Source organism: Aegilops tauschii, chromosome 3 (genome assembly GCF_002575655.3).
Source record: "Aegilops tauschii subsp. strangulata cultivar AL8/78 chromosome 3, Aet v6.0, whole genome shotgun sequence".
NCBI classification, from domain to species: domain Eukaryota; kingdom Viridiplantae; phylum Streptophyta; class Magnoliopsida; order Poales; family Poaceae; genus Aegilops; species Aegilops tauschii.
The window spans coordinates 616,782,218-616,810,180 of NC_053037.3; the positions used below are offsets into that span (position 1 = coordinate 616,782,218).

The following is a 27,963-nucleotide window of genomic DNA, read 5'->3' on the forward strand; positions in this document are numbered from 1 at the left end:
TATTTGTGCTTGCAAAGTTGCAATAGATTGTGGAAAATCCCATAATATGTGCACCGTAGAACAGAAGGACAAGAATTATACCTTCTTCGCCAAGAGTTGTGATACACGGCTTTTCGATTAAATAGAAATAGAGTTTAATATAGTGTTGCATTTTTCTCAGGACAGCTGTAATATGTTGCTTTTCTTCTTTTCTGGTGCAGACTTGGAGTGAGTATGAAAGCTTGAGTCAATACATAGCGTTTTATAACAACCCTGAAGTTGATAGAGATTATGTGCAATACTGGGAAAAGATGGTCAAGGAAATTAAGGTATGCATGCTGCAACAATCTGCTAGTCCAAGTTTAAAACTCTGTTCTGTAAAAAATAAATTGGACTAACAACCTTCTGTTCTTAACAGTGGCTTGAAAATCATGTGCTTAACGAAGATACTCCGGAGGTAGGCCTATATGACCTCTCAAAACCATGGAATGGCAACTAATCTCTACATACGCGTTGTAGCATCACATTAACTTTCCTGTTCTACTATTTAGTGGGATCAAATCTGTCGTAAGGGTTTATACCAAGCAATTAGGATTGCTGCAGAGTTCCCCAACATTGATTTCAGTCTAGCATATTATGGTTTCATGGTACGATTCCTTTGTCCCTTGCTCATTTAGATTGTCAGCTCTAGTCATGGTTGTATCTGATAATTGCAATCTTTTGATTAAATTTAGGAGTATATATGGAGGACTCGCTTTTATGTCGTGTCTGTGAAAGGTCTTGACCATGCCTATTTTGAGATTTGGACGCGGGTTACTGGCCAGCAGGTCAGCATTGTACATCAGCCTTTTTCAGAACTATAACAGTGTTTTTTATTGATCGGGTTTCTCAATGCTATTTCCCTATTTATGCTTGGTGAATGTTGATGTTGTTTTCTGTTTCCTTGGACAACTTGTAGATGTGTTTCAGAGATGCTCTGCAGGAAGTTTGCAATGAGAATTTGGTTCCATCGCGCCAACACACTTTGAAGGCCGAGCTGCAGCGACCTGGAGGCTTTTTGCAACTGGAGCGACAAGTAGGTTTTTTTATGGTTCATAGGCGTTATGTATGTGTTTTCATTGGCTAATTAGTATCTTTTACGAAGCAAATGCTTTAATCGTTTTCCCTTGCAGTTCCACCGGTGCACAGAGGGCATTAGTAAGGAAGTAAGTATGTGTAGTGTGGTGGTGTGGTCTTGCATCAATTGGAATCTGTTATAAAGACTATACGAAAAGGTGCGACAGCACCCGGGGGTCCCGGCACCCTCTTATCCGACCCGTACAGCAATGCCAAGATTCGTGATATGGAGACTGTAGCAGCAGGCCATTTGCTGTGTTAGGCTAATTAGGCAGGCAATTTGCAGAGACTGCAGCAGGGAAAGTATGTACGGGAGTAGGGCACGGTCAGAAGCCAGCTTTGTCAGTCTAGTAGGATGGGTGATGCATGGCGACATGCATGGCAGAACGGTCACTGTTCATGACGTGCAGCAGGCTTGTACTGCATGGTTGGTTTTGTGCTGCAATATTCGTGAGAGCTCACAGCGGCCTAACATGTTACTTTTCAATAATATATATGGCTGTATTTGACCGTGATGGGTTATGGTGGGACCAGAAACCGAAACATTTTTGGTGGCACGCGTGACTCTGAACAGTGGATTCAGTAATTACCAATCTCCGTCAAACGGAGAGCAGGGTGCCATCCCATTGCTTGTATGAATCACCGGCCGACATATCCAATCGGGGAACGCAAAACTGACAGCGTTGTAGAATCTGTCTAATACGTTACAGTGCCCTAGCTCCCTTTGTTACTGTTCAATAAGCATCTAAACCAAATACTCCCTCCGTTCCTAAATATTTGTCTTTTTAGAGATTTCAAATAGACTACCACATACGGATGTATATAGACATATTTTAGAGTGTAGATTCACTCAATTTGCTCCGTATGTAGTCATTTGTTGAAATCTCTAGAAAGACAAATATTTAGGAACGGAGGGAGTAGTATTGTAGTGCATGGCATAGATCCCTAGGTCCCTGTTTTGCATGGACGGTACCGATAGAAGGGTGTCGGGACACCCGGGTCCTAAAAGACCGTTCTCAAAGACTATATATATCCTCATGTCTGATGTCGCTCCTTTGTGTCTATAGGTCCCGGATTGGATAGCCCAAGAGTTGATTTCGCAAGAAGTTAGATTCAAGGTATGTTGTGTAGATATTGGTAGGCAATATTGTTTCCCCCCTGCATGTTTAGTGTGTAGTATTGTATCTCATTATTTCCTATTTCAGCGCGCTTTGCCAAAGACATATGCGCAGTACGCGAGGAAGAAGCTCAAGGTTGCAGAAGCCATAGGATTGATTCCCAAGGCCAAGGCCTATAAATGCAAATAAAAGAAAATAAAATACTGGTACCAAATAGCACCCCTGTTACAATCTAGTAATTGTTTATTTGCAATTTGAGCTTAATTCCTTTTGCCGAAAGCTTTATTTTACTACGACGATGGTGATGATAATGGGCTGATGTGTGCGGTGCAATCTTGTTTCGTCTCTGTTGTCTACATCAAACTCACCAAACAAACGTAAGATGATTACTTTTTCAATTCTTCATTCTTTCTTGTGGATGGTTGATTAAGGTGCAACCGAAAGGTTAGGTGCCATTAATTATCACAGCCAAAAGCAATGGTTGTGTGCTGCCAGGAATTGCATGAACAATCAGGTGCGACCTTTCTCTTTTTTTCAGTAAGAAAACCATATATACAGAGCCTGTTTCAGGAGAATAGCCAACCTGGAAAGCTTGTTGGGCAAAATGGCATGAGGAGGATTTCGTGTGCCCCAAATCAGCTGCAGGATTGCTGGTCGCCCAAGTGATTATCATTTCGTGTGCAATGATTATCATTGCCACAATACCTTTTTTCTTAAAATGGAACACAACGATTCCATACATCACATCACACTGGCTCAGCGCTCCGGCTTCGAACGTTTACATCGTCAGGCAAGTCCTCAGCCATCGCTGTATAGCAGCGGGATTTATAGACCCCCAAAACAGCCAATGCATGGGCTAATTTATTACATTCACGTGGTGCAAAGGTACAGTGAAAGCCAGAAACTAGCTCGAGCTAAGCTATCTCTACTTGCTCTTATAAAAAACTGAGTTGGTGATGATGGTGTGCCTGTCATCTTGCAATACAAACCGTTCGATCTATATCTGACAGATAGAAAGCAAACTATGGCAATTTTGCAAAAGGATACCCGCACCTCTCTCGTTCATCCTTATCTCCCACAACTTCATTGTTGAGTAATTAAAAAAGGAAGCCTCTGGAACAATCTGCCATGGTGGCCGCTACCACCAATCACCACCGCGCCCCACGCATCCTCACCTTATCTATCATCTTTCTCGAGATATCATTTTTTCGATGAAATTCTCGAGATACCAATTTTTCGATGAAATTCTCGAGATTTCATTAGTTTTTACACATGGGATTATTCCTGCATGAGTCAATCACAACAGATGTTTTGTAAAAAAAATGCATCTTGATGTTCCGTGCAATGCACAGGCATCTTGCTAGTAATAAAGAACAAGTCACGTGACATCACGTCCTACTCGTCAAATACACGCATTTCTTCCAACATTGTCTATAATTTGATGGAATACATAGAAACACATTTCATGACAGATCGGCGGTACCTTTTGTGAGAATGTTTCTTCCAATGAAAAATGAGAAAAAATACACCATTTTTTTTCTTTCAGTGTCAAAAACAGGCTCTGTTGCAGAAATCTTGCCGGTCATCATCTATCTAGACACTGGTCAACCACCAAGCCTAGCTGCCTATACTATTTGGTCTGCCATGCCGTGTTCCCCAATCATGCATGGATGTGAGCTCCGTTGTCTTGTTCAGCCATCACTCCTGGCAAAACAAAAACAAACCAAACACTAGTTGTTTTTGCCGAAAGCTTTGTTCTTTTTTGTTCTTTTTGAGGGAGCTTTGTTTTTGTTATAAGCAGACACGTGCGGTAGTTTTTGTTAAAACATCTTATATTTGTTTACAAAGGGAGCGTCTCCATAAAGTAATATAAGCCCTTTTAGATCACTGATCTGAAAGATCTTATGAGTACACAATTTTTTTGATCAAATAGAGTGCGAGTGTTGAGGGAAAAAGTTGACTGGTTTAACAAGTGTGCATGGTTTTTTTGATGAAAAGATGAGCCTTGATTTATTTTTTAGGGAAAGGTGAACCATGAAATTTTGTGGCAATGATCGTGAAGGATCGTACTGCCTGTGAGCGGGGGAACACGGCGCGTTTGATTACTCGTTTCGAGCGATCAGAGGCGCTCGTGATGATCGTGTCTGCTCGCTCAGTGCTCTTGATCATTATAGTCTATCTACTAGTACGAGGAGCACTTCCCCGCATAATTCTTTTTAGGGAAATATTATTCTCTACATCATATAAGAACGTTTTTGACACTATGCGTTTTATCACTCCCTTCATACGAGAATTATTATTAACTATGCGTTTTATCACTCTCTCCGACAGCATGGAGCACAAGCAATCAGTCGCTGCACTCGAGGCTCGAGCGTAAGAGCAACTCTAACCAGCCGACCCAAACTGTTCGCATGTGTCTGTTTAGGTCGAGCGGATCAAAGCGCGGACCCAAGCCCAAAAAGCGTCTGTCCGGTGTCAGTCTAGACACATTTCAGGGCCAAATTTACGTCTGGTTTGCGTCCACACGGACATGAAATGAAACGCGCCGCATGTCCGATCGGCGTCTGCCACGACCCCACCTGTCAGCCGTCCAACCACCATCTCGGTCGTATTAAACGCGCCACCTACCTCGGGCCTGCTTGGCAGTGGGTGGAAGCTGTCGATGGTCGTCCTTTTTTATGCGAGCGTGCGGGGGCTCCGACCACATGTGGCTAAGTTCGCTCCCGCGCCGGCGACACCAAAACCCTAGCCACCCTCCTAGCCATGGGGTTCTTCAGGAAGGGTAAGTGGAAGCTCACCCCCGGCTCCAGCTCTTCCCGCGCACCTCCTTCGTCGCCGTTGTCGGCTCCTCCACGCGGCGGGTCGCGAGAGCAGCTGTACATTCTGGTGCACCAAGTGCGGTGGCACTGGCAGTACCGCCAGCCGCTGTCGTATCCGAATGTCAACCTGCCGCACGGTTGGCATCTGGATCTGCATTGAATCCTCGTGCCGGCAGTGCCGCGGGCGCATGCAGAGGAGGTGTGCCGTCGCCGTGCCCTCCTTATGCTGGAGCAGCGGCGTCACGCTGCCTACGTGTCGGACTCCCCCAACTGGGAGTACTGGTTCGTAATGGAGCACGACGTCATCCCCCGTGTCGGCGTGCAGCTGAACCCCGACTTTGTGCCCCCGCCGCCTGAGGCCCCGCCGGAGGAGGAGGAGGCGACCTACCAGGCCGCTCTGCCGACGGTGACGCAACGCGCCATGGAGGAGAGCCAGTGCGATGAGGATGTGCATTGGGACGGCCTGGAGGAGGCCCTCGCCCTGTCGGCAGCGGGGGACTCGGTCTACGCCTCGCTCTGTCACCCACCGCCGTCGCCGCCGCTTGTCATCGAGCCCAAGGCTGAGCCCAAGCCCGAGCCCACGCGCAAGCGCTCGCCACCCGCCGCCATCTTGGCCCGAGGAGACCTACTGGTGGATCGGCGGCCTCCGCGAGTGGGTGAGCACGCCTCCCGTCCACATGGACGCGACAACGGAGGAGGAAGCGGCCCACCTCGAGCGCTGGAAGCAACACTGGCTAGCGGAGGAGCGGCGCGAGCAGGAGGAGGAGCGCGCCCACCGCGCAGCAATGCCGCCACCGGAGCAGACGACGGAGCAGGTGGCGCTGGCGACGTGGGAGAGCGCATTCCCATGGGTGAGCTCGCCGCCAGCCTTCATCGACCTCACCGGCGATGACGACAGCAAAGGCCAGGCCTAGGGCAGCGCGTGGGGCCGATTTTTTTTCTATGTCTAATTTTAATGCTTAAGTAGACTTTGGTCAGCGGTTGACCGGCCTTTTAATGTATAATTATGTTTTATTTCAGCCATGTGTTTTTGATATTTTTTTTAACACGGGAAAATGCATCGGCCACCCGTTGGACACACCGACCGACCCAAACGCAAAAGCGAACAAAGCTGCTCGCTCGCCAACCGAAATGTATAAAAAAACGAATAAAACGCGTGTTCATTTGGATCACCGCGTTGGAGTTGCTCTAATCTGCTGGCGGGTGGGCCCCGACTCACGTGAGACTGGACGCGGGCCGGATGGCGGCCCCGCGGAAAGGCCTGGATGTCAAGAGTAATGACGTTTTCTTCGGTGGCTGCGAGTTTTGCCCCAGCCAGAGACGCCTTAAAAAAAGCTCAGGCTACAAGAGAACAGAACGGGTCACGTGATAAATTATTTGTTTGCTCAAAAAAAAATCATGGCTCACATACAAATACATTTTTCTAAAAAAAAAAACATATAGAAATACATATTTCACGCGCAAGAATGTTAGTCATCGAGCCCCATCACGAAAGCTACACCAGTACGCTACGCTGTTGGATACTCGGTGCCTGATACTGGAAAAAAAAAATGCCACCTGATTAGCAAAGACGAAATGTCTCTCAAGTCTCAACTGCATCCAACTGGAACCTCGTGTCCGTCCCCCCCCCCCCCCCCCCCCCCCCCCTCTTTTCGTCGACCAAGTCTCACAATGGTAATAATGCACAACTACTGTAGTAATTTAGTTGTGTATCACCCTGACAGCTGAGTGTAATAATACTATGAACTGCACTCTTCTGCTGCCTGCAGATGGGCCCCTAACGTACATGAGACTGACTGCGGGCCTGAGCTGAAGCAGCCCGACGTTTTCTTCAAATGATTCACTCATATTTTCAGACATTCACTCATATTTTTGAGCTAAATGACCATAAAATTGAAAAGCATTACAAATGATTCTTTTTAGTTGCATAAATTTTATATAATTTAAGTTGCATAAATTTTATTTTTTATTGATTCTTTTTAGTTAATTCTTTTCCTATTAGAGTTTTATTAAAGCTTTTGAGTTGATTCTTTTTGCTATTGTAGAATATATTAGTGGGTAAAAAAACAAACCTTTGGTCCCGATTCCAGACACCAACCGGGACTAAAGGTGGTGGGCCAGGAGCAAGGCCCATTGGTCCCGGTTTGTGTCTGGAACCGGGACCAATGGCCCCCAAGGCCCGGCCCGCGCCCTGGCCTCATGAACCGGGACCTATGCCCCCCATTGGTCCCGGTTCTTGAGTGAACTGGGATTAATGGGATTGCCCTGCCTAGACCAAAGCCCTGTTTTCTACTAGTGAGGCATGTGCGATAGTTCTTTTTCTCCTTGCAAAGTCGGTTTGTTTTTCACTGCAAATTAAATTTTTGATGTTGAAATGGAATGCAAGAGATAGCTAAGTGTTATCACGCGACATATATGGTAAGCAATAAGCAATGCAAACTAATCCAGAAAAAAGAAGGTAGCTAAGCGTTGAGGGAAAGAAAGGGCTGATTTAACAGGCGTGCACAAATTATTTATTTTAATTAAAGATGAGCCTTGATTTATATACTTTTTGAGGGAAACGTGAGGCTTGAAATTTTGCAATGATCGTGAGGGATCTGCTGCCTGTGAACGAGGGAACAGGGCGCGTCTGATTACTCGCATCGAGTGATAAAAAGGAGCTCCTGATGATCGTGTCTGCTCGCTCAGTGCTCTTAATCTTAGTACTAGTAGTATAATCTACTATCTACTAGTACGAGGAGCACCTTTTTTTTTGCGAGGTAGTACGAGAATCACTGAAACTCCACTTAACAATAAATAAATAAAAGTGAAAGTTTATAATAACAGTAGTAATAATGACAACCGACCGTGTAATTTAGCTGTGCGTTTGATCACTCTGGCCTCTGGCTGACAGCATGCAGCGCAAGCAGACGTTTTCTTCCTGGGCGTCAGTTTTGGCTCGGTCTCAGGGGCGACAAGATTAGCTCGCCCTACAAGAGAACGAGTCACGTGACAAACTATTCATTATTTGTTCAAGAAAATCGTGAATTATGTATAGAAATACACATTTAGAGCCCCACCACGAAAGCTACGGCAGTACGCTGTTGGATGCTCAACGGCTGATACTGGAAAAAAAATGCCACCCGATTAGCAAAGACGAAATGTCTCTCAACTGCATCCAACTGCCATCTCGTGTCCGTTTTCCCCCTTCTTTTCATCCAACGGGTCTCACAATGATAGTAATGCACAAGTAGTATTATTTATCGCTGAAAGTGATGTATCTAAATATATTTTAGTGCTAGATACATCAATAATATGGATCTGAGGGAGTGGTGAATTTCTTTTTTTGAAAGGACGACTAGTACGTAGTTTTTCTTTTTGAGAATCGTACGTAGTAATTTAGTTGTGTAAGAGCAACTCTAGCAAACTCCGCAAAAACTTGACCCGCAAAACGCGTTTGCGGTTTCACGAAGATTGCGTTTGCGGGTCGAAAACTAGCGCGACCGAACAGAAACCGTATCTAAAACTGCATAATTTGAAAAAAAACACTTTCATTGTATGAACAGAAACCATATCTAAAACTTTCACGGGAGAAATTGAGCCTCGTTGATGCGAGTAGTTCATCACATACTACATAGATTTTACATGATCAACACACTACAAACATAGTTCATACTACATACTACGTTAATACTAGTACTAGAGGGGGTCAGATCTGACGGCGGCGAGGTCGCGGCAATGAACGACGCCGTGGAGGAGAAGGACGCTCAATCCTCCTCGCCGGAGCTGCAGAGGTCGACGTACTTCGCCCCTCTGCTCCTCGCGGATGCGGCGCCACTCCTCGTCCTTCTCCTTGGCGGCGACTGCCCGCCGCCACTGGAGGTCTTCGAGCTCCTCGGCGTGGCGTCGGCGCTCCGCCTCCTCGCGCACGCTCCGCTCGGCGAGCGGAGCGGGCTCCTCGGCCTCCTCCTTGACGGAGACGAAGTCGAACTCGTCCGGCTCCTTCTCGTCCTCCGACCACTCCCTCTTCATGGGGAGAAGGCCCGCGCCGGAGGAGGAGGAGCTCCCGGCGTACATAGATCTCACGGAGGAGAAGGACGCGCGCCGACGGTCGTACTCCTCCGTCTCGCGGAGGCGGAAGCTTGCCGGCGGCGACAGGCCGCGGTTGGTCCACTTCAGGGCCCCGCGCTTCCTCGCGCCGTCCGACCGGACGCGCCGCTCGCGCTCCGGGTCGCCCCACATGACGGCTGGAGGCGGGGAGGTGGTCGCCGCCGGCGGGAAATGTGGAGGAGGGGGTGGGGAATCGCGTGGCTCGGCGGCGGCGGGGGATAGGGTTTCGACCCGCAAAACGAGCCGCGGAACCGTAGATATAGCCGTCGGGGCGTGCGGTTTGCGGGCCGCGGCAAATTTTTTGCAGGCCGGACAAGTATACGGGCTTTGTTCTGGTCGGAAAATTGGGCCGAGCCCGCATACTCGCCGGAATTTTACGGGTCTACGTGTTTTGCGGGATCTGCTAGAGTTGCTCTAATACCCCGAGAGCTACTGTGAACTGCACGGTTCCGCCGCCTGCAGATGGGCCCCCAACGTACATGAGACTGACTGCGGGCCTGAGCTGAAGCAGCCCCACGTAAAGGCAATCATTTCACGACGTTTTCTTCTTCGGGGGTTTGGCTCGGTCGGAGACGACAAATCTCCAGCCAGTGAACAAGTCACGTGCTTTTTCTTTGCAGGGAACAAGTCACTTGACATTACATACTATCACCTCTGTTTCAATTATAATAAGTTTTCAATATTTCATTATATATTACACACAGACTGAAATGAGTGAACAAACACACTAAAACACGTCTATATAAATTCGGTTCAGGAAAAAGTTGAAACATCTTATAATTCGAACCGGAGGTGGTGCATTTTACCCGTCACGGTTAATTCAAAACTGTCAGTGTATCCTTTTCAGCACGAGTTTTACTAAGGTGCACTATAGCTTGGCAAGAAAGGAATACGATATAGACATACACCACCATGACGTGATGCTCATGCCGGGTGTGCCCAAGATAGATGTTGCAGAGTCTTAAGATGGATGAAATCATCAAATGTATAGAGCGACCGACATGATTGTCATTTTCCCGTTGAAAAAAAAGAAACCGGCCTTAACGAGACACACGTACGTCAAAGCCCGAGGTATGGCCCCTTGCAGCTTATGATACAATCATTGTCCTGACCATTCAACCACATGTCAGTCGTCTAAAGTGATATGCTTGTCCTAAATTACATGAAATTGATTTTGTAGTCCCTTGGTTTAGACCATGTTGCCCGATAATTATTTTCGTTGCAATCTATCAATATGGGACTACACAAAGATGCTCATCTAGAATTTCAAGAATTGTAGGCATACATCATGACATACCAACAAACGTTAGGCGTCGAGGCCCGCAATGAAAGGTACATCAGTTGTTGGATACTCGAGGATGAGGTCCAAAAATCGCCACTTGGTAAAGAAAAGACATTGTTTCTTTTCTCAGAAAGATATGACTTTTCTTTAAGTTTGGTCGGTACTTCATGTTTTTTTCTTCTTCGAACCAGTTTCCATCACCGCCGCCGTCGGCGTCATCGATGTTTAAATAAAGGCCTAAAGAATATCGACTCTGCCAGTTCTTGATAGTTCAGATTTTGTCAAAACCGTGATCACCTTGTGCACTCCTGAGCATAATTCTAACTGTCACCCATGTTTTTTTCCGGAATAATTACGCAATCTCACTAAAGCGCCGGTGTATTTTTTTTAGCTTATAGGTTATGTAACGGCGATTATGCGAGGGAGGGAGGGGCGATGACGGCGGCGTGTCTTCAACTCGCTTCTATGTTTGTCCAAGTCAAGTAACGGTGCATTAACAAAATGGAGAGAAAAAGGGGAAGGAAACGAAAAAAAGGCAAGCAGAGCAAGGCAACGCCAGAAGCAAAGCGGCCCCGTTCCTCGCGTGCGTGCAAGACCAGCGAGAGAGAGAAGCCGCCGCCGCGCAGCCGCCTCCGGTCTCCCCTCCTCCCCCTCCCCTTCCTCCGGCCGCCGCCCGCCGGTCCACCGCCGCCTGCCCCTCCTCGAGAAGCAAGGCCGGGGCCCCCGGTGCCCGGACGCCCGCCCGTCCTGCCCCCGCCGTCCGCGACCCGGCCGCGCCGTCCTCGCCCCCAGTTCGCCCGGATCTCGGAAGAGGAGGAGGAGGAGCGAGGTCTCTAGGGTTCCGCGGCGGTCCCGGTTCCCGCGCCCCGTCAGGTACGGCGAAAAATCTCAGCTTTCTCTCTGGCGTGCCCGGGGGGCCGTGTCGGGCGCCGAAATGGCTTGCCTGGAGCAGGGGGGGGGGGGGGGGGGGGGCTCCTCCTGCGGCGGTTTCTCGCGCCGTGGGATGGACGGAAGCCGGTGGTTTCCTCCGCGGAACGCGGCGGGGGAGTAGTTGCGGCGGCGCTGGTTGGGTTGGTGGGGATTGACTAGTTCTTGACGGGAACGCGGTGTGCCCCTCGCTGAAAATTGGAGATGCAGGCAGGCCGGTCATGGCGGCTCTCAGGGGAGCTTGATTTATGCGTATTGCTCATGCCCTGTTGATTCAGTTTGGGTAGAGGCTAGTGGATTTCTGTAGGGTGGACGGGGTTGAGTTGTGAATCTGTGATGCGACTATGCCACTCCATGCATTTCGACTCATCCTATCAGCTTATGAGTGTACATTTCTACACTTTTAGCAGGAAGCAAGAACCTGAACCAGCCGATTGCATGGCTTCATATTCATAGGGCTGCACATGTTAGATCACAAGCAACTAGATGTGACGCACGACATTACGATTCTTGGTTTGCGGGCTATACCTGGCACTGCAAACCTAGGTCCTGCTCTCATGGTGGGATAACTCTGTACCTGTAACCTGCATCACCTTCACAATAAACCTGCCGTTGTTTGGTGCCGTTTGTTTTGCTCCCCATGACCCTGCCCATTGTCGCCGTAGCATCCGAATTTTTGGCTACTCTTTCTTCCTATAATTCTGTTCGTGTTTACTTCATTGTATATTTGATCCTATACAATGAGATTTTTGTCACCTCACTTCTGTTAAAATGTGCGTGCAGGTCGTTCAACGTTTGGCCAATCTTATCTTATCAGGAGTCTGCATTTGTCGGTACTGTCCTTAGAACCAGACTTCATTTGGGACCGGATTTCGGATGTGACAAATGCCCACCAAGGTGGCTGCTTCAGATGTCATCAGAGTAAGCACCTCAAGTGCCCCCAGCACATCGAGCCACGGTTCCGCACAAGATGACTACGAATCTTCAGGCGACGTGTATGTGTGGGGTGAAGTTATCTGTGAAAGCACTGCAAGAGCTGGCTCTGATGCGGTAATCAGGTCGGCTGTGAGGCAGGATGTCCTGCTACCGAAGCCCTTGGAGTCCCATTTAGTTCTTGATGTGTATCATGTAGATTGCGGGGTCAAGCATGCTGCTTTGGTCACGAAGAACGGGGAAGTATTCACATGGGGTGAAGAGTCTGGAGGACGCCTTGGCCATGGATCACGAGAAGATTATGCTCGCCCAAACCTAGTCAATTCATTAGCGGTTTCCAACGTGGATTTCGTTGCTTGTGGGGAGTTCCATACCTGTGCTGTGACAACAGCTGGGGAACTGTATACCTGGGGAGATGGAACGCACAATATTGGGCTTTTGGGCCATGGTACTGACATAAGCCACTGGATTCCTAAAAGGATTTCAGGAGCACTGGACGGTCTGCAAGTTGCTTATGTTTCTTGTGGAACCTGGCATACAGCCTTGATCACAACAATCGGTCAGTTATTTACCTTTGGTGATGGTACTTTTGGAGTTTTAGGCCATGGAAACCGAGAAAGTATTTCATGTCCGAGGGAGGTCGAGTCTTTATCGGGGCTGAGAACAATTGCTGTCGCCTGTGGTGTATGGCACACTGCAGCTGTTGTAGAAGTTATAGTGACCCAGTCGAGTTCAAGTTTATCTTCTGGAAAGCTCTTCACATGGGGAGATGGTGACAAACATCGACTTGGTCATGGTGACAAGGAACCAAGAGTTAAGCCGACATGTGTGGCTTCACTCATTGATTACGATTTTCACAGGATAGCATGCGGTCATGGCCTTACTGTGGGTCTGACAACATCTGGACAGGTTTGGAGCATGGGTAATACTGTTTATGGCCAGCTTGGAAATCATCGCTCAGATGGTAAGCTCCCATGTTTAGTCGAAGAGATTATGGGTGAACAGGTTGTTCAAGTTGCTTGTGGTTCCTACCATGTTGCAGTTTTAACAGTTAAGAGTGAGGTGTTTACATGGGGAAAAGGAGCCAATGGAAGGTTGGGCCATGGAGATATAGACGACAGGAAAATACCTACGCTGGTTGAAGCCTTACGAGACAGAGGTGTTCGGCACATTTCCTGTGGTGCGAACTTCACAGCGGCCATATGCCAACATAAGTTGATGCCAGGAGCGGAGCAGTCACAATGCACCTCATGTAGGCAACCATTTGGGTTTACCCGGAAGAGGCATAATTGCCATAATTGCGGACATGTCCATTGCAATGCGTGCACTTCGCGAAAGGTGTTGAGGGCAGCGTTGGCTCCCAATCCTGGAAAGCCTTACCGTGTTTGTGATTCTTGTTTTCTGAAACTGAACAATGCCATTGACTCCAGTGCAATCAATAAGAGGAAAGATACCGTGCCTCGCTACTCAGGTGAAAGCAATTCTGATAGTACTAAATTAGCTAAAGCAATTATCCCTAGTAATTTGGATATGATTAGAAGTTTGGATAGCAAGGCAGCAAAACAAGGGAAGAAAACAGACGCTCTTTCATTTCTTCGGTCTCCTCAAATGAGTTCACTTCTTCAGTTGAGGGATATTGCTTTATCTGGTGGGCCTGATCTGAGCAGACCAGTTCCAAGACCAACTCGCACACCAGCAGTTCGATCGGTAAATACTTCCAGGGCTGTCTCCCCTTTCTCTCGTAAGCCTAGTCCACCACGTTCTACCACACCAGTTCCGACAACTCATGGCCTTTCTATTGCGAAAAGTGCTACTGATAATCTTACGAAAAAGAATGAGATGTTAAATCAGGAAGTTGAAAGACTACGCGGACAGGTATCTCATTTTATTCATATGTCAGTATGTAGGCTTGGTTTTTTGGTGTGTTAGTTAACAGAAACCTAATTTATGCGTCTTGTTAGGTCGATAGTCTGAGGCACCGGTGTGAGGTTCAAGAACTTGAGCTACAGAAGTCTGCCAAGAAAGTACAAGAGGCCATGACGCTGGTTGCAGAGGAGTCTGCGAAGTCCAAAGCTGCAAAGGAAGTCATAAAAGCCCTAACAGCACAGGTAATATTGCCTGAGCTCCTTAAAAACACATGATTCAGTACTTAACTGTTATGTAACTGCAGTATTCCATGTTTATAAATTTTTCGGTTGTTAAGGTTGACAAGAGATAAACATGTTAATGGTGCTGTGGTGGAGGTTCGACATTGAAAGAGAAGACATATTTTTAACAAGAACAATTGTTTTAGTGTTGCCAGATTATACCATTTAATCTTAAAAACTAGTGATACAATATAAACTTTTGTATAGTTAGTACTACTTCCATTGGCTCTGTTACTGAAATCTGTTCTCTACTTATTATTGAATCTGCCTTTTTCCATGGCTTTTGTAGCTCAAGGACATGGCTGAAAGACTGCCTCCAGATGATGGCAACGATGCAAAGCAGTCACAGTTTCCAAACGGAATCGAGTCTCATGCTTCCATTTACTCTAGCATGGATTTGGATTCAGTTCACCAGTCACGGAATGAGTCTATCAATGCATTAAACATGCCTAGCCTGCACACGGGACGATCCTTGCACCCAAATGGAATCTCAGGTCAGCAGAGATCGCCGGGTGTTAATGAAAACAATGAAGTGAGTGCTCACAGACACAGGGTTTCAAGCCCCCATGACGGTGCACTTTCGAATCGAAGAGCACACAGCAGTAGTGATGACTTGTTCGCCTCGAGCCGCAGAGCGGCTGATAGTGCTAGCATGGATACTATGTCCCTCCAAAACGGCGAGGATGGTTACAGATCTCGAGGTACGTTGTCACTGTCCAGTACCGAAGTTAAGGCCGAATGGATTGAACAGTATGAACAAGGTGTATACATAACACTGACGACGCTTCTTGACGGGACTCGGGATCTGAAGAGGGTACGCTTCAGGTAATTTGATATTTTTCTCTCGTAAATACTGTCATGCCCTGTCTTGTTTCATTCATTAATAAATAGTATGACATGGTAGGCTATAACAATTCACTCTGAGAATAGAAGGCTGTTTGTTTGTTCCTGATTCAGCTGTCTAATCACCACATGTGTCGAGTGTTTTGTGTTACACAACTAACTCGGCCGGTTAATCAGCACCGCAGTTGCTGCCAACCTACTCTGCTAATAGCACAAAGCTCGTGGCAGGATCTCATTGAGAACCACAAGATGTTACTTGATTTTTTATGCCCACGTTTCCTTAATTTTGGCTGTTCCTCACCTCCTTTTCTTGAATTCCTAATATCCAGCCGAAGACGGTTCGGCGAGCATCAAGCGGAGAGCTGGTGGAACGAGAACCATGACAAGGTCTACGAGCGGTATGGCGTGAGGAGCTCCGAGCGAGTGTCGTCGGCCGCGTCGACCCGGTCAGCCCGGTGACCTGAGGACCGACCTGCTCTGCCCCGGCATCCATCGGAGATCACATGAGCTTCCAGGTATTGCCGATGAATCGTTGTCTTGTTTCCGTCGAGGCAGGCAGGCAGAGGCATACAGGGGCTTTGTAGTGCTGCCCTGATGTAATGTAAATATAGAGGTGACAATTATTAGTGTGGGAAAGAGGATGTGTTCATCAGAGCCTGGAATCACTCCTCTTTCCCCAATTCTGTAGCCAATTCGTGTTGTAAAATCCGCAGAAATTCTTCGGTCATCGTCTGCGGGAGTTTCTCCGTTGCATCCGTCTGTTTGTGCGTGCTGACGTGGCGTCGAGCAGAGCTAATATACATGATGATGATGATGATGATGATTGTGTTGTGGTGCAATATTGTCTGATGCAATTGTGATTCCATGTTGATGCATATTGTGGTGCAAAAAGGAGGAGTATCCATTTAAGGGACAAGCTTTTTCGAACAGAGGAGTATCTGCTACCTCTGTTTCTAAATATAAGATGGCTTAGATGGCCATGAATCCACGTGCAAAGGATTGGTTATCAGGCAATGGGGGATCATCTGTGAATTTAATAAAGAACAAAATGCTTATACGAAGATAAATAGAAGAGACAACCTTTCAGCGAATAATGCATCCTGTTTTTTTTTTAATTTGGCATCTTTCGTTAACGCTTTATTTTGCTTATACAGAGATTTGACTTTCAAATTTTACGGCGATAGAGGAGTAAAAATAACTTCATAATTATCCGTGGGTTACTCGACCATTATTAGGAGTTGATATCATGGTATCACTATCATGAATAAATTTTTGCATTCTGAATGGTTAATTGTAATTGTCGCAGATATTTGTCCGATTTCCGTTGAAACACATATATCTGTCTGATTTCCGTCATTGTCAACGTTTGACGACTGTGTTCACAAACAAACAATAATGTGAAAGGGTACTGCCGAATTTTCAAACAGACAATTTGAATCCGGACGCAAGCACGTCATTTTTCAAATGGAGGGTTTAGATTTGAACTTCAAATTCCCGAAATAAGTAAAGGGTTAATTGGATAAATGGCATTCAAATTCTGACAATTTCGAGAAACGCCGCTGCAATTTCCAAACTTTGAAAAACGGCACTGCAATTTTTGCAAACTTTAAAAAACGGCACTATAGTCTTTGAAAAATGCCACTGAAAATTACATTTTTCAAAGTTTGAAAATCGCAATGAAATTTCTCGAAATCGCCAGAATTCGAGTGGCATTTATCAAATTACCTTAAATAAAAGGCATCTGGTTAATACTCAAGATACCACGCGCAGCATTATCCTCCCGAATCTCACTCCTCCCCGCTCCAGATCCCCCCGCCCGCCTCCACCGAATCCCCCGCGGCGGCGCCGGCGCCGGCGCCGCCACCGGCGAGATGCCGCCGTCGAGGCACCCGCGGGAGCCGCTGTCCCTCGCGCTCCCGGGCGCTGGCGGCCGCTCGCAGGACTTCCCCTCGCTCTTCTCCGACCTCACCTCGCTCCTCCTCCACCACTCGCCCGCCGCCGCCTCCCCCCACGGCCGCGCCCCGGTCTTCTCCTCCTCCACGCTCTCCATCCCCGCCCCCGCCCCCTCCGCTCCGGCGCCGTCCCAGCCGCAGGCGCCGACGCCGCTGGAGCGGGCGGCCATCGGGGCGTGCGCGGGGGCGGCGGCGGGGGCCTTCACCTACGCGGCGCTGCTGCCGCTCGACGCCGTCAAGACCCGTCTGCAGGCCGGCGCCGCCTCGCGGGGCTCCTGGCAGGTGTTCGCCGACATCCTGCGCGCCGACGGGCCGCTCGGCCTCTACCGCGGCCTCTCCGCCGTCATCCTCGGCTCCGCCACCTCCTCCGCCATCTACTTCGGCACCTGCGAGCTCGCCAAGTCGCTGCTGCGCCCGCACCTGCCGCCCTTCCTCGTGCCCCCGCTCGCCGGCGCCAGCGGCAACATCTCCTCCTCCGCCATCATGGTGCCCAAGGAGCTCATCACGCAGCGCCTCCAGTCGGGCGCCGCCACGGGCCGCTCCTGGCAGGTGCTGCTCCAGATCCTCCAGAACGACGGCTTCTTCGGCCTCTACGCGGGGTACGCCGCCACCCTGCTCCGCAACCTCCCCGCCGGGGTGCTCAGCTACTCCTCCTTCGAGTACCTCAAGGCCTTCGCCCTCAGCAAGAGCAGCGCCGCCAACCTGACGCCGGGGGAGAGCGTGCTCTGCGGCGCGCTCGCCGGCGCGATATCCGCGGGGCTCACCACCCCGCTCGACGTCGTCAAGACGCGGCTGATGACCAGGGTGGGCGCCGCCCAGGGGAGCCGCACCGTGGTGGGCACCATGCAGGAGGTCATCGCGGAGGAAGGCCTGATGGGCCTGTCCCGGGGGATCGGACCGAGGGTCCTGCACAGCGCCTGCTTCGCTGCGATTGGCTACTGCGCCTTCGAGACGGCCAGGCTCATGATCCTCAAGTCATACCTTGAATCGTGCGAGAGGAAGGCCGCTGCCGAGACCAAGACCGGAGTTGCCGCTGCCTGAGTGTGTATGATTCCTTTCCTTCTTTCAGGAAGGTAATCGCTTGTTCTGGGTAGTGTGCACTTTTCTTGTAGCTACCTAGCTATGATATTATGCAGATGATGTACCAGCCAGATGTATTTGCTTTAGTGTCATTTAAATTCAGTTATAGAGTTGTTTCAAGGATACAACAAGTAATAATATGAAACAGTTGTGAATCTCTCATTTGTTTTGATTAGTGGTTACTTATTTGCAACATACATTTTCAGGTCGGTGTTTTCAGTAACGTTCCATCTCTGTCTGTCTGTCTGTCTCTCTCTCTCTCTCTCTCTCTCTCTCTCTCTCTCTCTGTTACGTGTATGTGAAGCGTGTGTGTGATTACAATGAAAGCTCACAAACCTTAACTTTTGGTGTTCGCCACTAACTCAAAGCATTCATGGTGTTTTTGACTAGTGCTACTGCTCAGAAAAAATATCACAGTTATAAAATGTTCTCAAGCATAACATATATAAGTTTGTGGACACTGAGACCACAGAAATTCATGTATGCCAGGTTTTGTTTCCTAATGTTCAGAAATAGCATCACAGTCGTAGAATAATTTCAAGCACACCGAATTATACAAGTTTATGGACATCAGAGTCCACATAAATCGTGTATGCCAGATGAGGTCATTTCAGGGGGTTAGACATAGCACTACTGCAAGCACACACAGTTCGACGCGAATGGACATGCTATGGTTCATCACTGGAAGTACTTTCTGCAGAATGAACTTGCTTCATGTGGGTAGTGAATCCTGATCATGTTCTCTAGGCACTTCTTGTAGGAGAAATCTGTAGGAGGGCCATCTGAGGATGCGACGTACAAGCACCTGGAGCTATGGAACTTTTGATGCTTAGCAACCTGCAAGCAGGGGAAGAAATTTCATCAAGTTTCCATTTCGGGTTTTGGTTCTTGTGATGCATCGGAAGACTGAAAGGTATGCTGCTTACCATTATGTAATTGTTATTCCCTGCCATCTTCTTTTCCTTCTCTGGGTGGTACATGAGAATATTTTCAACAATGAACCTCTCATCATCTCCAGAAAGCTTGATGCCATCCCTGCAAAATACGGGAATAGATGGACTGCGAGTAAGGATTACGAACATAGAGAAGAAGCCACTTGGGGTCTACAAGAGAAGGTGCACTTTTCAATCATTGCAGTTACTTGGACTTTGTGATGTTCAAACTTAAATCAAACAGTCATATCATCATTTACTTGAAGAAGTGTAGCTACTTTTCAGTACTTTGTGTCTTTTTAGAGTTGCAATGGGCTAGATATTATACCTTGATTCACGGATGATCCTCTTTACTTCTTTCATGATTGGATCAACTTGTGCATGTATCTGCTGTTCCGCTAGTGTAAAATTTGAACTCCCTCTTTGTTCACTATTGCTACCTCCCCGGTTTGGTCCATTTGATCTCCATGCTGGTCCTCTGCCAGTCTTGATGTTCCGTCCTCCATAGTTGGATGGTCCTGAATTGTGGAAGTTCGGGGCGCTTGTGGTATTGGCTCTTTGGGTTTTCCACCTACTGTTACCTCCACGGTGTGATCCCTCTGATTTCCAGATTGCACCTCTACCACCACGTCGACCCCTACCAAGATTATTGGTCTTTCTACTCCATCCGCCAGAGCTAGATGGCCCTGTAATGGCAAAGTTGCCCTGGCCTGCCACATTTGCTTTCTTCCAACTTGCGTTACCATCTTGTTGTGTTGCATCTGAGCTCCAATTACTATCAAGTTGTCTTCTCTGATAAACTTTCGTGGTAGAACTGCTCTGGTTCCATCCACTAGTACCACTTGATGGCCCTGTTATGGCAAAGTTGCTTGGGCCTGCCACATATGCTTTGTTCCAACACGGGTTACCATCTTGCTGTGTTGCATCTGAGCCCCAATTACTATTACGCTGCCTTCTCTGATAAACTTTTGTGGTAGAACTGCTCTGGTTCCATCCACTAGTGCCACTTGACTTTGTGGCGACATGTTTACCATGTTGCCAGTTTGCAACTGGCACTTTTTGGTGCCCTTGTTCAGCCCTCCAACCTTGAAGATCATGCAGTAGGAGATTTGATTTTGGCCTGTCTGTCCAAGAGATTGGACTGTTTCCTCCCAAACATAAGACTTCATCCTCTTTGATTTCATCTTCTTGAAGGTTGTCAACATCATACAAGCAGGAACCGTATGGAACAATCATATTATCTTCAGTGGCTCTTGTTGTTTCTACCTCTGTGAGGAATTCATATAAACCATACCCTCCAAGGTTCTCATTGCCTGCTGACTGTAAAAGACCAAGAGGTTCAGAGGAGAAGGGAGAAAATAATTGCATGCTGCACACATGAGAGAACATAGGCAGGTGAAATGTTCGTTGTACCGTGTTCCCATCATTCCAGTGGATTTTGAAGGCTGAACCAGTCCCAATTGGTGCAGGATTGCCCCAAGAACAGGTAGACACAACGCTATCCAACTGATCAGAATAGACCTTCTCTGCACCCTCCTCGAAGCATTGCAATGGCCTCTGCAACATGTTTTTCTCGGTGTTTTAATCAATGTCAACACCTGCTCAACAAAATGGGGGGTTCAAAACAAAATGAAATGGAGAACTTACAGCGCGTGTAGCCTTCATGAAGGGTGCCTGAATCTTGAGGGCCTTGAATGTGGCCTTGTAACCATAGCTGTTGAAGCCATGCAAGTTACCTGTGCAGGTCATGCTGCTTGCAACAGTTGTCAGGTGTTCTTCGAGAACTGATTTTGTAACCATTCCAACTGCCTTGGAAAGGTGCTGGAAGGATGGTCGAAAGCATAAAAAGAAGAAAGTAGAACATGAGTAATGCTTTAATAGAAGCTACTAAATTCATCATAATAAAGGTAAAAAGGCAAGAACTAGCTGGACCTGTGTGACTCGACCAAAGGCAGAGGAAATTCCAAACCCTTCCCGAACTCGTTGGATGCTGTAGGGCACAGACCTGGTAGTGTCGATCAGATCCATCACAGGGATGCATGCATCCATTGCTGTTCCCCAGACATCACCACTCTCCCCAGTTGAGTCTTTATCCATTGTGATTACCAACGCCAGTTCGCCCTTCTGTTCTGTACCGGAGTTCTGGACCCAACACGTGTCTTGTGGTTCAGCCCATATTATGTTCACCTCCTGAACTCGTGGATCACCTGGGAGAAAAATGCAAGAGAACATCTGTTTAGTAAGCAGAATTGCATAAGCACTATCAACATATTCATCTGGATTTTCTATATGCATGATACCTAGTATGACTGAACTTTTGGTTTACCTTTTATGATTGTGTCCAGGAGTATAGGAGAAATGGTATTGGCCATCAACTGGACAACTCGCGCAGAAGATTCAGATTGTGTGGTGACACTTTTAGTTAGGAAAAACTGCAAACAGGAGACCTGTTCTTCGTCATCTGCATCCTGGTAGCACATATATTCGCTGCAAAGAAGAAATGTCAGATTATGTTCAGAAATTAGAGAATAGACCATTTAAAGCTCATGCTTGATTTTCTCAATGTAGCATGCCTAAATCCCAATGAAGGACATTATTCAACTTAAGTTACCAAATAAATAACTCAAATCTTAGCGGATCTAAAAATTAAATCCAACCATTGGAATATTCTTTCAGAAGAAGCCTCATGTGCTATTTCAAGGTTAAAACAATAAAAGGTCGTAGCACCTTGAGATCACAACTCTCTTCATAAGTTGATTCACCTGCCCCTTCTTCTTTCCGCATCTATATATTTCTTTCTGGCATTTCTGAAGAATACCTTGCATACTTATGTTCATTTCATCCAGTTGCTTCTGTGAGGGCACAAAATGATTTCTTCAACATATAGTCTTGATGATATGCTGAAAAACAATTATACTATTTGAAAAGTAGGAGAAAAGGAAAAATACCTTGTCAAGGTGAATGTGGCCAACAAGACAATGTGTTGCTTGAATATTTTGTTGTTGATAACTGAAACAAGACAATGATCGTGAGCCTAGCAGAGTATACGCTGAACTGGACTGATCTAAGATTCCAAGTTCAATATGATGTCAAGCAACAACAAATTGCTAGTCTTGTTCATGTTTGATGATTCACTCATGTGAAACTAATACTAAAGTGCATAGTTTGGAAAAATAGTATGTAACTTGGGGCAGAAGGAACATTGTAGTATGATAAATAATTATGGAAGTATGAACGGTACATACTGGATTGAGAACTCAGTAGCACAGTCTTCTACTTTGGTCCTCTTTAAGCAGGCTTGAACTGCGAGTGATGCTCTTTCCATGCAAAAATTATCCCCACAAGAGCATTTATTTAGATACAAAATTATTTTTTGGTCATTTTCATTCCTAGAGCTAGCTCTTGTAAGTAGTACTTCCTGTAAATGCAACAACCAGAAGTCAGAACATATGAACTAAGTCTTAGATGGAACTGAACAAATGCGCCTCTCACCTTCATCGAGTCCCATGAGGCCATGTTATTCTGATTTGGGTCTAACACTGCCTTGTATGCAGCATTTGTAACTGCAGTGGCTGCCAAGATACCAACGGGATCTCCTGGTGTCACAGAACTCGATGAGTTTCTCGAGTCAAACTTGACAACTGAATTTCCACATGAGTTTCTTATGGTTCCATCATAGCATGCTACAACATCCCGGAGCATTGCCATCATATTCTTGAAGAGAACGCCCGGCTCCACAAGTCCTTTAGATGCGCGTATTGTCTTCTCCCTTGCAGATATTGAATGGAGTAGGTCCTCATATGGGTTCAGTCCATTGCAAAGTGAGTTCCTGACAAAACCATGTGCCTCCAAAGGATGGCAACCATTGGTGCTGCTGCCACACTTGCTTAGTGACTTGGATACGCAATCCTCTACCAAGCTGCCAGAATATAATCTTCCGTTGCGCTGCAGCTGATGTCCCAAGAAACCAATCTGCTCCACTACTTTGGTCATGGCTGAATCTCTCTTTTGGTCAACCAAGAAGCGAATGTCAGAAGAAGTAATGAAGTCCACAATTGGTTTCCGTAACTTGTCAAGATCAAGTGTCTGATGCTGAATTGTCTGTGGTATTGGATTCTGGACATTGAAGTCTCTCAGGCTTACGCTGAAACCATCGGTAAATAATGATTCCATTAGTAGGGGCTGCAGAAGATTCAGAAATTCTATGGCCTCCCTTGGATTCTTCGTGGACAGAACTGATGAGATGGTAATAGTGCCAGCAACCAAGTCTCTGATTAATATTTTGTTTTCCTGTGGTAGTACCGTCTCTAGAATCTGAGCGAAACTCCACTCTGGTCGACCTGATAGTCGCTTCTTGGGAATCAACCCTGCCGTGAACATTGCATTTAAAAGTTCATTGGCCTCCCTTCTGGAATACTTTCTAGCAGACATTTTCTTTAAAGCTAGTAAGCAATCATTCTTGAGCTGAAAATTCAGCTTTGCATTGTGAGAGCTGACCAGCTGCTTCTCCACCGTGAAGAGCTCTATAGCTTCAGCCCTTGCTGACACCGACCTTGGGAAGAAAATGTGGACACAGTCGCCATCGAAATCTGCCCCAAGTGGTCCACATATGAGTGGGTTGATCTTGATGGTGTGATCAGTATGTACACGGACATACATTGCTTGGACTGAGTGCTTGTCGGTGCTTGGTGGCCTGTTGACAAATACCGCATCTCCATCCAGAATTCTCCGGTTGACCGTTTCACCGACCTTCAGTATGGTCCGTTTCTTATTTGCTTTCCCCACATCCAAGGAGTGCGTGATAGAATTAGCATCTTCATGTGTCAGGCAAAGACCTCTATCCATCATGCCTTGCAGCTGAGCAATGTTGTAGTCTGTCACACGCTCTTGTACTGACATTCGCCTTGCTACTTCATCAGGCACTCCTACCACATTCATAGGAATGTATGGGTCACCTGTGATCACACCACGGCATGAGAAGCTTGAGCTCTTGCTGATGCAGAGTGACTTCATCTTTTGCTGCCATTGTTTTGTTGCAGGCAGACTTTTAAAGGTGATACCTTGAGGACCCTATGAAAGATACATGACAGATGACACCAGATATGAACACACAGTTTTGATCAAGTAGATAGTATGCACTTCATTTACATATTATCTACATACCCTTGCTGTTCCTGCATGCTTGATGTAGTCAGCAATGGCAACCTGAAGATCATCTGCTTCCACCTCATGTTCTTTGAAGGTTGGGGGGCCAACCCTTGAGTTGTTGATGCTATGTACGTTGAGTACGATTTTCCTCAGCAGGTTTGTGGAGGCATCCTAAAGAAGGGAGAAAAAAGTCAGGAGTGAGGGTGAAACGAAGGAAATTCTGATGCAACCAAAAGTACATGAGTGATGAGTCTCAAAAGGTACTTACCGGAGAGCACATGAGTGTTTCATCTAAAACATTGTAAGCGCGGAGGCAGTTTGGTGGAACAGGGAGATTGCTCATCACAAATCCATCCTGAAGAATATATCCCTTAGCAGCAATCTGCCTTCTTGTTTTTTCTGAGATCTTCTCCATTATTTTCTGAACCTAAGAAACAGAAGAACAAAATGTGAGTATCTCTAGCACCTATTAAATCTTGAAGTATTCATTTGTCTTGTCATAACCATTTCTAATGCAAAGCAGAGCAACTAAGCTCTGAGACTTTTGTTCTACATCCTCCTCCCTTGCAGGGTGGCTTTTGCTATGAGAGCAACAAGTCTCTGTCTAGTACTAGTACCTCTTCTGCGAATAAACGACGGCAGTGGGAGCTGCCCTTCGTGTGAAAGCCAAATTGATCGAGGAAGCTCCAAAATCCCTCTTCCAGTTCTTTCCTGGATGGCACTCTCAGCTCCAAGGTAAGGGCTCCATTGGATTTCTTGACTTTTGCAACATGTATTGGTGGGAGATCCTGGAAGAAGAGGAATGCAGAATTTGAAAAAGGAAATAATAGTGGCTGGTTAGTTAGAGGGATTAAGGGAAAAAATACTCCAATTAAAAAAATTTGAACCATGGCAAGACATAATTAATTGGTGCTTGTACTGTACATATGGCATGCTCCTCAGAAACTAAAACCAGAAACTAACACTAGCCACCAATAACTTAACTAATAGTCTTAATTTAAATTTGAAATTTGAGTGGAGATTTGTACTGTTTGAGGGTTGGGTAATGTGGTGGAATTTAGCCATAACAGACGTCTAGGCTACTGCACAATGTGTGTTAAATAAAGCATGGCATCTGCTTCCTTTGGAGATAATTGATATTGTAGTTGCTGCATGCATTTTAAACTCTGCACCTGTTGCTTTTGAATTGGATCATACATCTTTCTGGGAAGATCCAAGTTATGCTAGTGTCACTTCCAAATTCCAGCTCATCATCTTCTCTGACTGCTGTAGTGTTTAAGCTGAACTACTTGCACTTGTTTTGTATTTAGCTGCCTAACGCTATCTCTGCACCAGCAACTTTTTGTTTTTTTTTCATCGTCAACGATTCAGTTACGATCTATCTAGCAATAGATTCGGCTACCTTGAGATTTTCTCGGACATTAGAGTGAGCTACATATGAATGTGCATGTTATGCATACCAACCCGACCCTATTAATGCAACTTAAAGGAGAGTTGAAAAGTTTGATCTCCTTCGTCAGTTATCACTTAATTACCTGACAGTATGAACATGAGGTGAAGTTGCTCTCCTTTTCCACACTTTTCTGATTCTGTTGCAAAGTACAGAACTTCCATGTTAATTCTAGCCACTAAATCACCGATCAAAGTATATGCCTAGGGAGGGTTTAATTTCTGCATGTACCTTGCAGTTCTTGAACTGGAGGCAGCTGAAGCAGATCATGTTGAGTATCTTCGTCAGCTCGGCGATATGGCTTGGGTGGTAGACAGACACGGGCAGCTTGATGAACCCGAAATGACCTTCAGCCAGCCATGAGAAGAAGAGTTTTGTCAGAAAAAAATAAATGAAGGTGCAGTATGCACATATATGGGCTGATTCAGAATCTTAGATCAAAGATTGCAGAACCTAACATGGATGTGCATGCCAAATTTCCAGGTGGGCAGAATCGCTGTCATTACAACAATCTCTTTGACAGCTCAGCTCAGGAACACACTATATATCAGTGGAGGTAAATGCTGCGGCATTTATTTTTACCAACAATGTCTCTGACAGTGCACAACAGTAAACTGAACGGCCAGGTGTGACCATTATCATATCCAACAGTTTATTATGTTCCTAGAAAGTGATCTAACCGAGGCAACTAAATTTTCTATCTTCCAGTAAACTGTCTAGCTGAATATTTTGCAGGTGGAATGAGATGCTGTTATTTCAGCCGAGTTTTTTGAGTATTGCCAAAAGCATAGGAACAAGAGATACCTATCCTATCAGTTGAGACAAATGCTGATGCAGAACTGATTTTGCCAAGAATACTCTGACAATGTATAACACTCAAGTGAGTAGTCAGATCAGCTGTTATCATATCAAACTATTTGTGTTTCAACAGAGTGATCTTGCCTAGGTAACTATACTTGTACTCGAATAAACTGAACTTTAGTTGAATATCGTTCAGTTTGGTTTTATCTAGTTTCAGGAACCTGAAAAATAATCTCAAGTTCGGTTCCACACTACCTGTGCAGGATTTTCACACACTGAACTAGGCAACTAGCTAGCCCACCAAGAAGTTTTATCTGGATGTTTGTAGACGTGAAGTGGCACTATTCATCGCTAAATCAAAGGGGCACACCACTGTTCGTAGGAACCTAGAAAATCAGGTGAGTCATGACCCAGATTTCTGTTTATTTTGTTCATAAAAACCTATGAAAAAGCAGATCTTCTTTTGACTTGAAAGTCTCAGGCAATATGCTGAAGTGTGAAACAGCTGCAGCTTACCCTATCACACCCAATTCAATTACCTATGCTCCTGTAAACAGCTAGTTTAGTTTTGTCAAACTTGGATTTGGTTTCTAACTTGACACATGCTAAACTGTCGAAAATTTTAGCCGCATGTTTGCAGACGTATACTGATGCTTCCATTCTTTTTCCCCGTGCATGGATTAATTGATGGGCTAACCAAGGAAGCTACTGGCCGGGTTGATTTTGTAGCAGGTATAAAACAGAGAGGAGCCAGTGAGTCACCTTCACACTTGGCGAGGTCGGTGGCGCCGCAGGAGTCGCAGTGGCCGAGCTGCAGCGGCAGGCCCAGCGCCGGGTTCCCGGCCAGCTGGCTCGGGTGCGTCACCGGGAACTCCTCCTTCATCGGCTGCGCCTTCACCTGCAATGCATGCGACCATCAATGTCGTTGGTTAATCACCTGCTGCTTTGCTATGAAGAAGGAGGGGGAGGAGAAGATGAAGAGGAGGCCATGATTGGTTGGTTGGAATGAAAGAGGAGAAGAAATGCTTGGCGATTACGATCTCCTGGTTGGAGGCGACGGCGAGGCTGATGCTGGTGACGGTGCCCTCCGCGACGAACGTAGGGTCGTCGCCGGCCTCCATCGCCGTCTCCATCGCCGGTGCTCTGGGCGAGCTGCACCGATGGATGGATCGATTGGAAGAGAGTTGAGTGAGAGTGAGGGAGCGAGGGAGCTGGGTTGTGAGGGAGCTGGGTTGAGAGCTAGCCATCTTTCACTCACTGGCCAGCACCCAACTGCAGTAGCACGCGTTAAGTGTATGTCTCCTAATTAAAAAAAGAAAAGAAAAGGTGCCCCTTCAAAAAAAGAAA

At 46.6% G+C, this 27,963-nt stretch overlaps 4 protein-coding genes and 2 long non-coding RNA genes across 6 annotated transcripts; 4 read left to right on the forward strand and 2 right to left on the reverse strand.

Moving 5' to 3' along the window:
- Nucleotides 1-544: 544 nt before the first annotated feature.
- LOC141021101 (uncharacterized) lies at nucleotides 545-906 on the forward strand. The gene is made up of 2 exons (XR_012181109.1): nucleotides 545-626; nucleotides 714-906. It is a non-coding gene; the product is annotated as an uncharacterized lncRNA (long non-coding RNA).
- A 9,998-nt stretch (nucleotides 907-10,904) lies between these two features.
- On the forward strand, nucleotides 10,905-16,092 carry LOC109783446 (PH, RCC1 and FYVE domains-containing protein 1). The gene is made up of 5 exons (XM_020342053.4): nucleotides 10,905-11,276; nucleotides 12,114-14,138; nucleotides 14,225-14,371; nucleotides 14,700-15,235; nucleotides 15,583-16,092. The coding sequence occupies exons 2-5, from the start codon at nucleotides 12,216-12,218 to the stop codon at nucleotides 15,710-15,712; spliced, it is 2,736 nt and encodes a 911-aa protein (XP_020197642.1). The 5' UTR covers nucleotides 10,905-11,276; nucleotides 12,114-12,215; the 3' UTR covers nucleotides 15,713-16,092.
- An 883-nt stretch (nucleotides 16,093-16,975) lies between these two features.
- On the forward strand, nucleotides 16,976-18,442 carry LOC109783447 (protein MITOFERRINLIKE 1, chloroplastic). Its single transcript, XM_020342054.4, has one exon. It carries the CDS (start codon nucleotides 17,125-17,127, stop codon nucleotides 18,244-18,246), a length of 1,122 nt encoding a protein of 373 aa, XP_020197643.1. The 5' UTR covers nucleotides 16,976-17,124; the 3' UTR covers nucleotides 18,247-18,442.
- A 270-nt stretch (nucleotides 18,443-18,712) lies between these two features.
- LOC120962114 (uncharacterized) lies at nucleotides 18,713-21,589 on the reverse strand. The gene is made up of 6 exons (XM_073495789.1): nucleotides 21,544-21,589; nucleotides 21,150-21,424; nucleotides 20,865-21,038; nucleotides 19,546-20,774; nucleotides 19,212-19,320; nucleotides 18,713-19,122 (listed from the first exon to the last, which is right to left on the reverse strand). Exons 1-6 carry the CDS (start codon nucleotides 21,587-21,589, stop codon nucleotides 18,964-18,966), a joined length of 1,992 nt encoding a protein of 663 aa, XP_073351890.1. The 3' UTR covers nucleotides 18,713-18,963.
- Nucleotides 20,781-24,814, reverse strand: LOC109783449 (DNA-directed RNA polymerase V subunit 1). Its single transcript, XM_073511355.1, has one exon. It carries the CDS (start codon nucleotides 24,228-24,230, stop codon nucleotides 22,584-22,586), a length of 1,647 nt encoding a protein of 548 aa, XP_073367456.1. The 5' UTR covers nucleotides 24,231-24,814; the 3' UTR covers nucleotides 20,781-22,583.
- A 19-nt stretch (nucleotides 24,815-24,833) lies between these two features.
- Nucleotides 24,834-27,963, forward strand: LOC120962115 (uncharacterized). Its single transcript, XR_005752943.3, has 6 exons — nucleotides 24,834-25,100; nucleotides 26,054-26,212; nucleotides 26,299-26,441; nucleotides 26,551-26,761; nucleotides 26,880-27,014; nucleotides 27,349-27,963. It is a non-coding gene; the product is annotated as an uncharacterized lncRNA (long non-coding RNA).